This window comes from Lithobates pipiens, unplaced genomic scaffold (assembly GCF_037356315.1).
Source record: "Lithobates pipiens isolate NorthernLeopardFrog02 unplaced genomic scaffold, aLitPip1_a1.2 Scaffold_16, whole genome shotgun sequence".
Classification (NCBI taxonomy): Eukaryota; Metazoa; Chordata; class Amphibia; order Anura; family Ranidae; genus Lithobates; species Lithobates pipiens.
In genome coordinates, this window is record NW_027507748.1 from 349,397,333 (window position 1) to 349,413,082 (window position 15,750).

Here is a 15,750-nt window from a genome sequence, read left to right on the forward strand (position 1 = left end):
TCATGTTTAGAATGTGTTAAATACCAGCCCACCAGTTTCCCACCATCAGATACAATTAAAAAAACCTTTGTACATGTACTATATTTTAGGTTTGTCACAGCTATAACTACAAAAAATGTTCTTGCAGTCAAGCCTTTTTGTAAAAAGAGATTTATTTTATCATTTAAATATTATAAAGTTATTTGCTGAAAGGTATAAGTTGTGTACCATACCAGAAGACCTGCTACAGAGAACTGATAGGGTTATAGGGAAATACATCCAAATAAAAAAGTATATTAATCATATGACTAAAACTAAAAAGGAAAAACATTGAAAATTACGCCTTCTGTATTTTAAATGAATTATTAATTACTTGTATAATTTTTTTTTTTACAGCCAAATGTGTTACTTGTTCTTCAATTTGCTGTGTATTTATTTTTCCTACAATTCAGCTTTGTCAAAATATTTCAAATAATATACTGAAATATAAGTAAATAGGTTTTTGCTGAATTAATGGTTATAGTAAGCTCTCTTTTTCTGATTATTAGACATGATAATCTTTGAAAGGGAAGGAGTGACACTGAGGTTAAGTTGCTGGTCTCTGAAGTGGTGTACCAATTATACCAAACCATACTCCATAACCATCTCTGATTCAGTGCATCTGGTTTAGGAGCACTTTACAGCTTCATTAAGTTACCTTAAATTCAACTTTCATTACATTGTGCTGCATTATAATACATGCTGATTTTGCAAATGTTATTACAGTAGTTATTATTATATATGTTATTATATATGTTTTTAAGGTATTGTAATAAGGCACGGTATTTAGCCACCTCCTTGTTGCTGTGTATAACTATATAAAAATATATTCTAAAAAAAAATGTATGTATCTCAGAGGTGCCCAATTGTTATATCCAATAATAACTAACGGATATTATATATTTACAATAAATACTAGAGCTATGATCACTAACTGAGTCATTTTAGGATGCTGGCCTATAATAAAACATCAGTAATTCCGGCTCAATATATTTTTCATGCTGTAGTAATATGTGAATTAGCATTAGCATTTCTGGTTTTGCAGAATACAATTGTGTAAACATTAAAATATATTTTTTGGAAAGTTAAAAATGGAGATTATGATTATACAACAAAAGCACCCAATGCACATACACACATAAACAAAGCACAATCATTCATGTTCTGTAGTGTAAACAGGCAGATAATGCCAACTTCATATACTTGAAATCATATTACCTTGAAGGCTACTGGTAATGTTTTGTTGCATCTCCAGTGTGAAGGCAAAACGGAGCAAAGGAAGTTGGGGCTGTCAGTCCTGACCAGTTCTCCTGCATGATCCGCCAGGACATCCACCACCGTTCGTATCTCTGTCCTTGTCCTTCCGGTGCCAGAAGAGCTGATGGTTCCATTGCTGTCCCCCATTTTTCCGCAGGAGAAAGAAGTTGATGGAGGAGTAAAGCGCCGGTTGGTACTGGGGTCTACGGGAATATGCATTACAACAGTAGGAGTTAAAATGTGGCAGACACTGTTTCCTCTTATAACAAACCTAATGTCTCTTTCGTTAGCTCTAACCAAGAGCCCTCAAGACGAGGCAGTAACTTCTCTCTTGAAAATTATCGCTAATCTTTGCAGAAAAGAAGAAGAAAAAAAAAAAAAGTCCAGTGAAAGATCAGAAGCTCAGGAAGTGACTGTCTGATCTGAAATCTGCAGGGGTGGCGAAGAGGAGGGAGCATGTGAAGAAATGTTGCACCCAACCTTGTACGCTCAAGTTTCTGTACCCTCCTATAGCACCAAAAACCACAACATAAATGTTACAAAGTCTTTCTGTAGCTTAGATCCCAGTAGCAGCAGCACTGCATACAAATGACACTAGACAAGCATTGAGCAGTGGTGGAGCAGCCTGCTCTTCTGCAAAGGTCCCTTGTGAAGTAGCAGAACAGGCTCAAGGCAGATCTTTTTTAGTTAAATAGATGCAGGCACTCTGACTGCACAGAACAGAAGATTTCTTTATATCACAGTCCAGAAACTCTACTAAATGTAAAAAAAAGTATGGGAGAAAAACAGAAGTTAGCACACATCTGTCTCCTTCTTCCTGATGTAGTTCATTAAAGACGCAATGTCAGCTTAAAAAAGACACAGGGGTGGTGCTGACTGTGTTATTGATGGTTAAAGGGTTTCTCTGAAGACTTTATTTTCAGAGCTGTGTGTTAATGGAACAATCCATTAAAGACAAGTTACACTCTGTCCTTTTTTTTTTAGTGGCTAAAAGCCCAGCAGCCAGCGTGGATAACATACAAAAGTGAAAAAGAAAGTTTTTTGTTTTTTTTTAGCTCATTCCAACTAACAGAGCATAAGCTGGCAAGATTCTTATCGCATATATATCAGCACAGAGGGGGAAAAAAGGAAAAATCTTAGTAGTTTCTTCTACTGATCTGCCAAAAAAAAGTGCAAGAGTGCTGCTCTGTCATGCAGCATTTACACCAAAGCTGTCACTGAGAAGGGAGGAGGAGGAGAGAGTGACTGGCAATGCACCGTGTCCCCATCTAGTCCCCAGTTAGAAGAGCACATGCTAACACAAGGGGGAGTGCCTGACAGGACAACTCCCCCTGCAAACTCGCACATACAGCTCTCGGTATGAAAAAAAGAGCATAAATGTAAAGCTTATAGTACAGCCTGACATCTCCTTCCCTTCCAAAACTTCAGAACCACCAGGAAATTAATTAACATTATAATGGCATCATCCTTTATTTGTAAATTTGATTGTTTTTAAGAAAGTTCATTGATTGTGCTATAGCTTGCCTGTGGTTAGACACCAAAAAGCACAGTCATCATTTCTGGAAGCAAAATAAAATATCTACTGCAACGTATACTAGATGAAAAAAAAATCCAGTAGATGACAGCAAACATCAGACAGGGTTTCCTTTAGCTGTACAAAAGATAGGACAACATTTACAGATATTTTAGATGTTTTTTTACCTGTAGGATTTATAATATGAAAAACTGCCACTGTTAAACCATAGAAATATCATTGGTAATTTATAATATGCAGTTAAACAATTACCCAAAGAATATTGGGTGCACTATATACTGGAAAAAAATAGGTATATTCTTTATGTATTAATAACATTAACAAAATTTGCAGCGATGCACATTTTGTTAATATTATTAGTTTTTTAAATACATTTATGGAATTCTGAATAGTGTTAGCGGCTTTTTTATATAATTTGTTAAATATTTTATTATTTATTTTTCCACAATTTTACTAGTATCCTGCAGGTTTATCTGTTATTTACACATGTATATTTTTATACTAGACCATATCCCCTTGAAATGAAATAAAGCAAAGAAGTGAGAAAATATGTTTGTGTGTATATATAGATATATAGATATATCTATATATCTATATATACATATATATAATATTTGCAAATTGTATAATACAATCGTTTTAATATACATCAATGCAAATAAGTGTTTAATTAATTTGTACCTTATACTGGATATGTCCATAATTTTTTTTCACTGAATACAATACAATCTAATAAACAATATCTGATAAACGAATGTATGAAATTTATATTCTATCTATTCACATGATCTATTCACATGATGTTTTATTAAAAGTGTTGCTGATTGTTTCTGACTATTTTAATAAAATAAAAAAAATATGCCAGTGTACAAAATAATTATGTAATTTAGAACTCAAATGCATTACCTAAATTGATTCAAATGTTTTTCCAGTGCGGTATACGTACATGTGCTATGCTGTTTACGTCTAAATTTCGTCAACGAGAAACACTTTTCCTGCCTGGTTTTGCTGTCATTTACTGTAATTAATAATTCATATTACCAACAGTTTGCATTAAAAGGCAAATTACTTCATCTTATGAATAATCCTTTAAGCCTTTCGTGGTAATTTTAGCTGTGTTGTAAATGTCCAAGCATAATACACCTTAAAATATTGACATAATAGAATTACAGTAAGGTTCTTGTTTTTTTTATTTTATCTAATATTACAATTCAACATGAATAACACCACCAGTAATGTAGGAATAATTGGCCGGTCATTGTATAAAAAAAAATCAAATGCATTTACAAAATGAAAAATGTATTCTGACAATCATATTGGCAGATGATGTTTTATCAGAAGATGTGAATTCTTTTATACGGAGAACACAAATTAAGAAAAAGCAAAGAACTAAATTATATTTAATATTCTTGGACTGATTTACTAAAAAATTAAATGTGTTCTGATTGTATTAGAATATATTAATTTGATTAAAATAAGAAAAATTTACCCCTTCAACTCATCTACAGTATCTTTGATCAAACTTTTGCTGGAATTGAGTGGACAATATTTGTACAGGAAAAAATGTATCGAAAAGGGATTCTCCCCAAAAGCAAACTAGCTGGCTCTTCTAATGTAATCTATACTGTATATAATGAACATGAAGCAAGCAAATCAAACAGCATCCTTTCACACATACAGAACCACTAACAGTCTAGTATGAGCACAACCATGGTATGTACACAAAATAGGGTGTTCTATTAAAGGAGAGCTGTCGTGGGTTAAACTGTACAAAATCTAGTGTTTAAAACATATCTTGCGTGCTATTTGTTTTAGAAATGTTTTTCCTTTTCTCCGTTTCATTCTTTTACCTGTTCAATCATACAGATCAGCTGAAACGAAGGGTTCTCTGATATAAGATTAATGATACAATTAATAAAAACTTTGCATCCAGAACTGTTTTTGAAATACAAAGCATTTAGAATACAATAAAAAATGATATTTCTACAAACGTGATTGGGTATTAGATGAATACATATACCTATTATTATTTTAAAGGATGGTACTGTGGATTCATTTATGTTTCCATCAGTCCATTTACATTATACGGATGCTGTAATACTTCAGTTGAAAATGGATTTGTAGAATGCACACCTATAGTATATTGTACACTAAGCTAGCACTACTTTCCATCATTAACCGTTTTCCTGCAGAGACTCAGCAGGCATGATTAACAGAAGCAGAACCCCATTTAAAGTATAACTTTTTTTTTTTTAGTTTTGGATTGAGTGGAGAGTAATTAGAACACCTGGCAGTTTTTATTGCAGCCTGTGTCCCCCCCCCCCCCCCCAATTAGGGAGACTCATCCTCTCTCTTTGTCCTGTTAACCATGTAAAAGTGAAAATCCCAAATTTTGGGTTGTCACTAGAACAGGAATAGAGGGGGAATATTTAAACGGAGATACTGGTTCTGGTGACCCTGCTGACAACCAGGGATTACCCCCACTTAAGGGGATTTTTTCTCACTTCCTGTTTTGACCATAGCTCCTAACTGTCCCTGATTTGGAGGGACTGTCCCTGATTTGGAGCAATGTCCCTCTGTCCCTCATTCCTCCTCATTTTGGTCTGATCTATATAGATGTATATAAAATGCACTTTTTATCTATCAAAAAGTGTTTTCCAGCGCTAAACCTTTCATCTGATTTTTAAATTGCTTGATTTGTAAATTCCAAAATCCAATCTAAAGGAATAGTAGTGGTATAAAAAGCACTTGTGGGTTTAACCAATCTTGTTTTTTGTACAATTCTCCTTTAAGGGGGCGTGGCAAGGGGTGTGTCCTATGCCTGTATACTTTTGCTGATAGGTGTTCCTCATTCCCATCTCAAAAAGTTGGGAGGTATGGTTTTGACTATAGACAGGAAGTGAGGGGAAATCTCTGCACATGGAAACAGATGGCAGCAAAGTGGTTGTACTTTTGAGGAACTCCATTTACTCAGATAATGTTTCTAAACGAAGCATCATTTTTTAATTAGTACAAGTATTACATTAAAAGCATATACACAGGAAAGCCTCAGGCTGCATGGCAAAAATATATCTAGCTGGTGTCAACAAAGGTCCGTATGGTGGCATTTGCAGTTTGGAACCTGAGAATACAGTGATGGCTGGCAGTGGGACACTGCAATGCCCTTCGTAGGTTGGATGTCAACTTGAACAAACTTTGAGGCTATCCTCTGATTTGACACAAGATATAAGGGGTATATTTGATGAGCAGCTTTTAGATACCACTCTGAATGCCATATACACTGTAATAATTGTAACCATGTGGTCTGTGGTTTTAATGTTACACTTGGAATTTCACTAGTTCCCCTCCCAGGTACCAAGTAGGCTTTGGGGTGCAAACAGTATTCTACATCCACCTGCATTCTACATCCATTGACCCATATACTCTTGAAGAAGCAGAAAAAAAACATTCCAAAAGACAATTTAAGTATATATATTGCCCATCTGATACCATTTACGTGGTGAAAAATGAATTGGATTTACCTAATCTTCATATCTAAATTGATGTAATGGGTGAAGGCGGTTGATTGTAAATGGGTTACTACAGACAATTGCTATGTATACATTATAATGTTATAACGATAATTGTACTAAGTAAAAATTTAGTTTTTTCTTTTTTTTAGGAAAAATTATCTGAGTGAATGGAGTGCCTTAAAAGTCTAACCATTTTGCGCCTATAAAGGTTATTAACAATAATAAGTAGGATGCGGCACTATAACCAGAGCCAGTCACCTTCATTCTTAATCTGTCACCCTCTCATACTCTATCCAAAATGATAAGGTTAGCTAGGAGGTAAAAAAAATAGCAACTATCAGTACTTGTGTGCCAGCCCTGAGCAGCTGGTGGGTGCATGGTTAAACTGCAGCTTAACCGCCTGCTTTTACCACCCTCCCGGACCACCAATGTGAACCAGCCCTAAATGTTCCTCCCATTCTGCTTTTATACAGTTTTCAGTGTCAGACTTAAAAAAAGGAACCCAAATCGCACATTTTCCACTGCTGATTGTTTAGCAAGAGTAGCATCTTTTTTTATAAAGTAAAAACAATTTTACAGCATTTCTATCTTACCCTATGTGTAACAGCATTGCATTGTTGCTTTTGCTGCTTCTTGTCGTAGTTGTAGTATTTAGTATAAGACACCTGACTGAATTAAAAAAATGTTTGCTTTCAAGCTGAACGCCTAAATATAGATAAATATACAGCAAGTACATTTGCAGGATTTGTATTTGCAAAAGGATTTGTATGTATTTCCATTTGTTCCTGAGATTTATACTGATCTGCCAGGCAGCACAGCCAGCCTGGTGATCTGAGATTTATTTGCTGTGGTTAAGTATTACAGCTTGGTCACCCCTCTGCCCACAGCCTGTGATCAGAGAGTGAAGAAGCAGCAGCAAACTAATGAGAACCTTGTGGGTGTAGCACACTTGGTTGGCACCTGGTGCTGCATCCCCCTCTTTCAGTCTGAGCCCTGCTGTACTGGAGATGACAAGAGGCTAATACTAAGTGAAATACACGGATGTACACTAGTTGCATTATAAATACATATATTAATATTTTTTTAAGAACACATAACATAAAATAAACAGCTGTGATAGTAAAAAGTTTCCTCAGTCACTTAAATGGGTAGTTATAAAAAAATAAAATCACGCATCACAGGTTCTCCTCTGTGCAGAGATCCAAAAAACATGTCCAAATATTTGTGTAAGTGAGGAAAATAAGAAGAAACCTGAAAATGGCAGATATGCTGGTGACTGCAATACATTCAATGAACTGTTCACACCACTAGTTGTCACTGCAGTCACATTCAACATTTGACCAAACTGAGTGTATAGTAATAGTGATCTTTGAGAGATGGATACAGTTAACCTAAATACTTTCTGGATATTACTTGTATAATTGTTTCTCTTTGAAAAATAACGTATGCTTTTAAAGATCTCCTGGTGCTAGGATCACTAACCCTTTTGGCGCTCGGGTTAAATAAAATCCAAATTCAATAGCTACCATCTGCACGCAGGTCTTGTAGATATAAAATAGCTCTGAACTTGGAAAAGAGCAGATTTTAGAAATGTCACTCATGAATTAAAGGAGATTTGACTCTTTTCTTTGTTAATATCAGTTAATAAGTACACGTTACTGTATATATATCTATATATATCTATATATATCTATATATATATAGATATATATATATATATATATATCTATATATCTATATATATCTATATCTATATATATATATATATATATATATATATATATATATATAGATATATATAAATAAATATATATCTATAGATATAGTGCTACCCCCGCAGAAGCCGCTGGTTAATAATTCCCACCCTGCCCATTAATTTTCCAATCACTCTGGAGACAAGAAGCAGTCCTTGCGGCCTTTTTGTTTTTTATTTAGGGGAAATAAACTTGGATGGGGTAAGGGTTGTTCTTATGGGGTGTCCACCTGATCAGCAAACAAACTCTTCAGGGACTCACCTATATACATCCAGTATATGCACTTCTCCTCTTCTACAGTGCCTTGCAAAGGTATTCAACCCCCCCCCCCCCCCCTGCCATTTTTTGTGTTTTGTTGCCTCGCAGCCTGGAATTAACATGGATTGTTTGAGGATTTGCATCATTTAATTTACAGAACATGCCCACAACTTTGAAGATTTTTTTTTTTTTCCGAAGCAAACAACAAATAGGACAAAATAACAGAAAAAGTCAATGTGCATAACTAGTCACCCCCCTAAAGTCAATACTTTGTAGAGCCACTATCACAGTCTCTATGAGCTTGCCACATTTTACCACTGGGATTTTTGCCCATTCCTCCTTGCAAAACTACTCCAGCTCCTTCAAGTTGGATGGTTTGCACTTGTGAACAGCAACCTTTAAGTCTGACTACAGATTTTCTATTGGATTCAGGTCTGGCCTTTGACTAGGCCATTCCAACACTTTTACATGTTTCCACTTAAACCACACAAGTGTTGCTTTAGCAGTGTGTTGGGGGTCATTGTCCTGCTGGAAGGCGAACCTCCATCCTACCCTTAAATCACACACACACAGAGTGGTACAGGTTTTGCTCAAGAATATCCCTGTATTTAGCACCATCCATCTTTCCCTCAACTCTGATCAGTTTCCCAGTCCTGACTGCTGAAAAACATCCCCACAGCATGATGCTGCCACCACCATGTTTCACTGCGGGGATGGTGTTCTTTGGGTGATGTAATGTGTTGGGTTTGCACCAGACATAATGTTTTCTTTGATGGCCAAAAAGTAACATTTTAGTTTCATCAGACCAGAGCACCTTCTTCCATACATGTTGGGAGTCTCCCACATGCCTTTTTGAAAACTCAAATCGTGCCATTTTGTTTTTTGCTGAAAGTAATGGCTTTCTTCTGGCCACTCTGCAATAAATCCCAACTCTATGGAGCATACAGCTTATTGTCATCCTATGTACAGATACTCCAGTCTCTGCTGTGGAACTCTGCAGCTCCTCCAGGGTTACCTTAGGTCTCTGTGCTGCCTCTCTGATTAATGCCCTCCTTACCCGGTCCGTGAGTTTTGGTGTGCAGCCGTCTCTAGGCAGGTTTACTGTTGTGCCATTTTCTTTCCATTTGGTTATGATTGATTTGATGGTGCTCCTAGGGATCATCAAAGATTTGGATATTTTTTTATAACCTAACCCTGACTTGTACTTCTCAACAACATTGTCCCTTACTTGTTTGGAGAGTTCCTTGGTCTTCATGGCAGTGTTTGGTTAGTAGTGCCTCTTGTTTGGGTGTTGCAGCCCCTGGGGTCTTTCAAAAAGGTGTGTATATGTAATGATGGATCATGTGACACTTAGATTGCACACAGATGGACGTCACTTCACTAATTATGCACCAGAGCTTTTTATGGGCTTCATAATAAAGGGGGTGAATTTCTGAAAAAGAGTTTTATGTATATATTTTTATAATTTTACTGCACCAACTTTGACTATTATGTTCTGATCCATCACATATAATTCAGATTAAAAAAATGGAACTAAAGGATATAATGTAACAAAATAGGTAGAAAGTCAAGGGGGGTAAATACTTTTGCAAGGCACTCCACCTCCAGCACAGACTTGCTTGTAGAACTACATCTCCCAGGACCAGCTAGCACTGACTGGTTGATCCAACACAATCTCAGTTAGATCCAAGCGAATGCCTTTTGCAGGCAGGGACCATGCCCTATCTTTGGTAGGGCAGCAAAAATAGAGGTCTGTGGTGCTAGCTATTCTTTTCCTGTGGCTACTGCTACTGCCTGGCTGCAGCTTCTACTTTCACTAGCCCTCCTGGCTACTTCTCCACAGTCCTCCCAGACTGACTCTGCATCCATCCCAGACTGCTTGCACCCAGTCCATTCATGCATGCCTCTCAGTCCTCTGACTACAACACCCACTTGGCTGTCTTCCTTCCTAGAGATTTGTCCGGCGGTGTCTTCCTGCTGTCCTCTCCTTGCTCCAGTGCCTCCTGGTCAAATCCCCCCAGACTGGGGAGCTACTCTCAAAGGCCTCTGATGGCCTAACACTCCATCTTCCACCTATTTGAGGGGGCCTGTCCCCTGCCAACCCATCTATTGGGGATTAAACAGGGCCCTCTGAAGACTACAGCCAGCTCATCCTAGACCCCTCCCAACTGCTTCTGGAATCTTCTCCAAGTTTCCAGAAAGCATGGAGGAGTCACTAGAGAAGCTGCTGCTGAGTCATCCAGCCCTCCCTGAGTCACTCACAACCCTGACCCAGAAAAACACACAGGCTGGGCTGCCAGCTTACACTAACAAAACCCTAACCTTAGCATTATAGCCATACTAGGATATATATATATATATATTTTTTTTTTTTACTATGCTTTTATATTTTATATATTTATTTCAGACATTTTTATAATGCAGACAATTTATCACATTGGTCCCTACCCTCAAGGAGCTTTCAAGCACAAACATACTTGCACATACTTAGCCCAATTAAGACAGCAGCCAATTAATATAACAGTGGGATTGATTTACTAGAACTGGAGTGTGCAAAATCTGGTGCAGCTGTGCATTTTAGTGAATCAGTTTTGAACTTCAGCTTGAGCTGCACCAGACTTAGCATTCTCAAGCTTGATTTTCTGAACACTGCCAAAGTGCATTAACAGTGACTATGCTAGGCCTAGATAGACTGAATGTGCACTGTCCATACAAATGAAGAAAAGAGGAGAAGGGAACAAAGGGGATTTACAATTACAATATATTTCCCATAGTTTGTAGACCCTATAACTTTTGCGCAAACCAATCAATATACACTTATTTGGATTTTTTTTTTACCAAAGACATGCAGAATAAATATTGGCCTACATTTATGAAGAATTTATATATTTTTTTTTTTTTATTTGATATGTATAAGAGCAGAAATTAAAAAAATATATATTTTTTTCAAACTTGTCAGTCTTTTTTGTTTATAGCGCAAAAAAATAAAAAAACACAATGGTGACCAATTACAACAAAAAGAAAGCTCTATTTACATATGCAGGCGTGATGTGCGTATGCATTCGTTTCTACACACTAGCACGGATGGATGGGGCACTTTAAAAAAAAAGTTTTATTATTTATTTTACACTGTCCCTTTGTTTTTATTTTATTTTTTTATCACGTTTGTTCCTATTACAAGAAATGTAAACAAACCTTGTAATATAAATATGCATGACGGCATGAAAGAAATGTAAACAAACCTTGTAATATAAATAAGCATGACGGGTCCTTTTTATTGAGAGATCTGGGGTTAAAAAAAAACAGATCTCTCATTTACCTTTAAAAGCATAAAATACATTACATTTTGGCTTGAAAAAAATAATCCTGTCGATCTGCCCGAGGACCGGAAGTGATGTCGGAGGTCGCTCCGGTCCTCCAAGGGCATAGGGCCAAGTGGGGGCCATTGTGTCCTTACTTGACTTTCTACCTATCCATCCAATGGATCAAATAGTTTCTGGGTTTACCAACAGGTCCGGTAAATGTGGAAACTACCAGAAATCAGTGGGATGGGGAGGGGGCACCTCTCCCTCCAAGTGGTTAAACCAAAGCAATCACAGCTAATTAAAATAAAACTTGAAACAGATGAAAATATGGTTTATGTTTAGACACCTTTGAGTGCAACATTTTTAATTTTAGGACTCTTCCCAATAGGACACAACCAAATTATCATAGTACACTTGCCTTTATTGTTCTTAATTACAGTGTGTTAAAGTGTCACCCAGAAGACATTTTTTCTTTTTGCTGGATAAAGTATTTATATTGGCATTTTAAACCTGAAACAAATGCTGTCTAAATACAAGAGATGTGTTGTTACTTGAACCTTGGTGTCCATTGTGCATGTATTCCATGTCTGTCCAGAAATCTAGCTTGAAACAGCTCCTACATTTTGCCCCTGTGAACGAGTTTCCTGTAATTAAGACCAGTCACTTCTCCTTATGCAGGTTGACTGGTCTTGTATCCACCCCCTCCTGTAGTTTTCTGCAAATAGCCTGTAGTGTTAGAACCCGAAGCATTCCATCCACAGCTCTGCTCTATACACAGCCTTTGTAAAGCACAGTGATGATGCCACTGCTACTTTTACAGGATAATTAGGCTGATTTACTAAAGAAGCTTAGAATCTTCACACAATAAATTCTGTGAATAGTCAGTTGAATTAATCAATCACGTGAAACATTTTTCAATTTGCTTTTGAAATGATTGGGTAATTATTCTCACATTTTTATTATACGAAGATTCTTAAAGTATAAGTTCACTTTACAGGTAAAAAAATATGCATTTATTATTATTTTTTTGTTTGGGACCTGTAAAGCATTGTACCCATGATCAGCAGATCTTGAGATGTCTGCACCCTCTACATTAGGTAGGTCTTAGAAGTAGGATTTTTGTGGCTAATCAGGTCTAGCTGTAAGCAGGCCTGATAAGCTGTAAGCTTGGCCTGTTTGTTTTGATCTGTGTGGGCTGGGAGTGGCCTAGAGTAGCAGCAGGTGACTAACATGCAGCATCACCTCTCGGATTCTAGAAGAGAGGAGGAAGAGAGGTGGCTCTGCCTGGGGTGTTCTAAGGATCCCTGGTCAATCCCCAACTTTTATTGGCAGGGGGCATGCCTCCTAAAATACCTAGAGTCAGCCCTGCTGGGGAGGAGTTGTCAGGTGAACAAAGCTGGAGATGGAGTGCTAGGTTGTCAGGCCTTTGAGGCACTCCCCAGTCTGGGGGGTGACCTTGACCCTGTGGGGTTCAGGTGCAAGTCAGAGCCTTTCTGAGAAACAAAGAAGGATCCAGACAGAAGGCACAGAGAGGGACCGAGAAGGACAACGGGAGCTAGTATTGCCGGCAAGTCTCTGGGAGGGATCCACCAAAGTGCAGCCAGGAGGGCTGGTGAGTGACAGGCACAGTTGAAAAAGCTGGGGAGGCATGTCGGAGTGGACTGGGAGTGTGCAGTCTGAGATGGGTGTAGAGCTAGCAGAAGAGACTGTGATATAATGGGCAGTGGACCTGGGCAGCTGCAGTTAGGAGGGCTGGCAGGGCCTGAAGAGGACTGACTGGGAGCAGTAGTTCACCATAGGACAGCTAGCATTAAAAGACTTTATTTCACAATTTGTTGCTACACTAAATGGGCTTCCGGTCCCTGCCTGCAAATGGCAGTTGTTGAGGCCTGACAGAGTCAGAGTTGGGTCCACCATGTCCTAGCTGTGCCTGGAACCAAGTACTGTAAAAGATAGAGAAACAGTCTACAAATTAGCGTTGTGCTGGTGGAGGCTGGAGATCTGGAGGAGTAAATAGAGGTTCCAATGAGAAGATCTGGAGGCGTAAATAGAGGTTCCAATGATCATCAATTTATTCTACTTTTGATTCTGGGCATCCCATAATTTCCCTTACCCTATCCAAGTTCAAAATCCCTCAATAAAATACAAAACAAACATTCAGACTGTTCATTGTCCCTAAGGTGAATGGGAAGTGAATGCTGGGCTGGGCAGAGGTGACAGGTGGGTTCTCCTACATATAATTGTAGATATTCAACTTCATGTTGTTTTACAGCTGTCATCCACAACTGTGGTTTGTTACTTTCAGTAGAAACAATACAAACCACACTGTTTGTAAGCCCTAATTGTGGGAAGATAAACAATTCATAGATGAAAATAAAACCAGCTATAAAGCGTTGACAACATTAACACCTGTGCAGTTGGTGTTTCTGCAAAAGTGTCTTTTTTGTGATAGAATGCTGATGTGCTAAAACCAAACTAAAGCCATACTTTTTTTTTTATGTATATGAAAAAATAATCCCTGTTAGTTTTTTTTTTTTTTTTGTAAGATTTCCCTTATTTTACTATCGCATAGCCGCATCAGAAAGTAAGAGGAATTTCCTCCAAAGTGAAGGAAATCTATAGTTGTCAGCAGTGTCACCAGAACTAGTGTCCCCTTTATCCCTCTATTCTTGTTCTGGTGACAACTAAGAACTTTTTTTTCACCTTCACTCTCAATAATAACAGTCTTTAGGACAAATAGAGAGAGTGAATCTCCCTAATAGGGACACAGACAGTAATAAAAGTGGTCTATCCCCTCTCTACTCTATCCAAAACTTTAAAAATAAAGTTTTCCCTATAGTTATACTTTAAATAGGGTTCTGCTTCTGTTAATCATCCCTGCTCAGTCTCTGTAGAAATGTTGTTTATGATCAAAAGTAGTGCTAAGTTAGTGTACAACTATAGGTAAACATTCTACAAATCCAATTTCTACTGTCTGCTGTGTTTCTACTGGCTGCAGTTGCACTTTAAGCTTTCCAGACCTAGTTTGTGTAATAGATTTCATACTTTTGGAACTATTAGACTAGCAGTGATCCAAGAACCTCTAGGACTGCCCTGCTGGCAGCACATTTACATTTTTTAATACAAAGAATTTCAGAATTGTATAGGTACTTCATGAAAATTCAGCTACTTGTAGGTGTGCCTATATTAACTTTTATAGAAATGCATTGGTGGTATTGATATTGTTTTCTTGTGGACTGTGACTTTAACCACTTGCTAACCAAGCCTTTTCTTGAACTTTTTGTTGTATTAGTTTAAATTAGTATTTTTTGCTAGAAAATTACTTCGAACCCCCAAACATTATATATACATATTTTTTTAGCAGAGATCCTACAGAATAAAATGGTAATCGTTACAATATTTTATGTCACACTGTATTTGCGCAGAAGTCTTTTAACCAGTTAAGGACCGCCACCTGTACATATACATCGGCACAATGGCACAGACAGGCACATGCACGTACCTGTACCCGATCGCACCCCCTCCCGCTGGCGGCGGCAGTCCGTTTCACCTTCAGGAGTGATCCGTGATGAGGGGGCGGCCATTGATTTCTGGCCACCCCCTTGCGATCACTCCTAGCCAATGAGAAGTTTCCCCTGCCTGTGAACTGTAAATACAGGCAGGAGGAAGTGATGTCACTCTCCTCCTGGAGGTCTTTTTGACCGGAACGGCGAGGAGAGAAGACATCATAGTAAGTGCACAAACATTACACTGACACATAGGCACACAAATCACCCCCAGTCACCCCCCGATCACCCCCCAGATCACCCCCTGCCCCCCCTCCCAGTCACAGTGTCACTGATTGCAGTGATCATTTATTTACTGATTACTGTATTTAGTGTCATTTGTGACTGTAAAAAGTGTCAGGGCAGTTAGCTTTAGGTCCCTTTAGGTCCAGGGTAGGCCCCTACCCCCCCTAATAAAGGTTTAACCCCTTGATTGCTCCCAGGTAACCCTTTCATCCCTTTTGCCAGTGTCACTAAGCGATCGCTTTTCTGATCACTACATTAGTGTCACTGGTGCCGCTAGGTAGCCAGTTATTTTTTTAAGTTTAAGTTTTTATAGCGTTAGGT

At 37.9% G+C, this 15,750-nt stretch overlaps 1 protein-coding gene across 1 annotated transcript in view; it reads right to left on the reverse strand.

Moving 5' to 3' along the window:
* RUNX3 (RUNX family transcription factor 3) overlaps window positions 1-15,750 on the reverse strand; it is a 184,046-nt gene that overhangs the window by 58,844 nt on the left and 109,452 nt on the right. Inside the window, exon 2 of the mRNA XM_077481884.1 lies at window positions 1,237-1,478. Within this exon, the coding sequence (XP_077338010.1) occupies window positions 1,237-1,478 (242 nt within the window). The remainder of the gene's footprint in view (window positions 1-1,236; window positions 1,479-15,750) is intronic.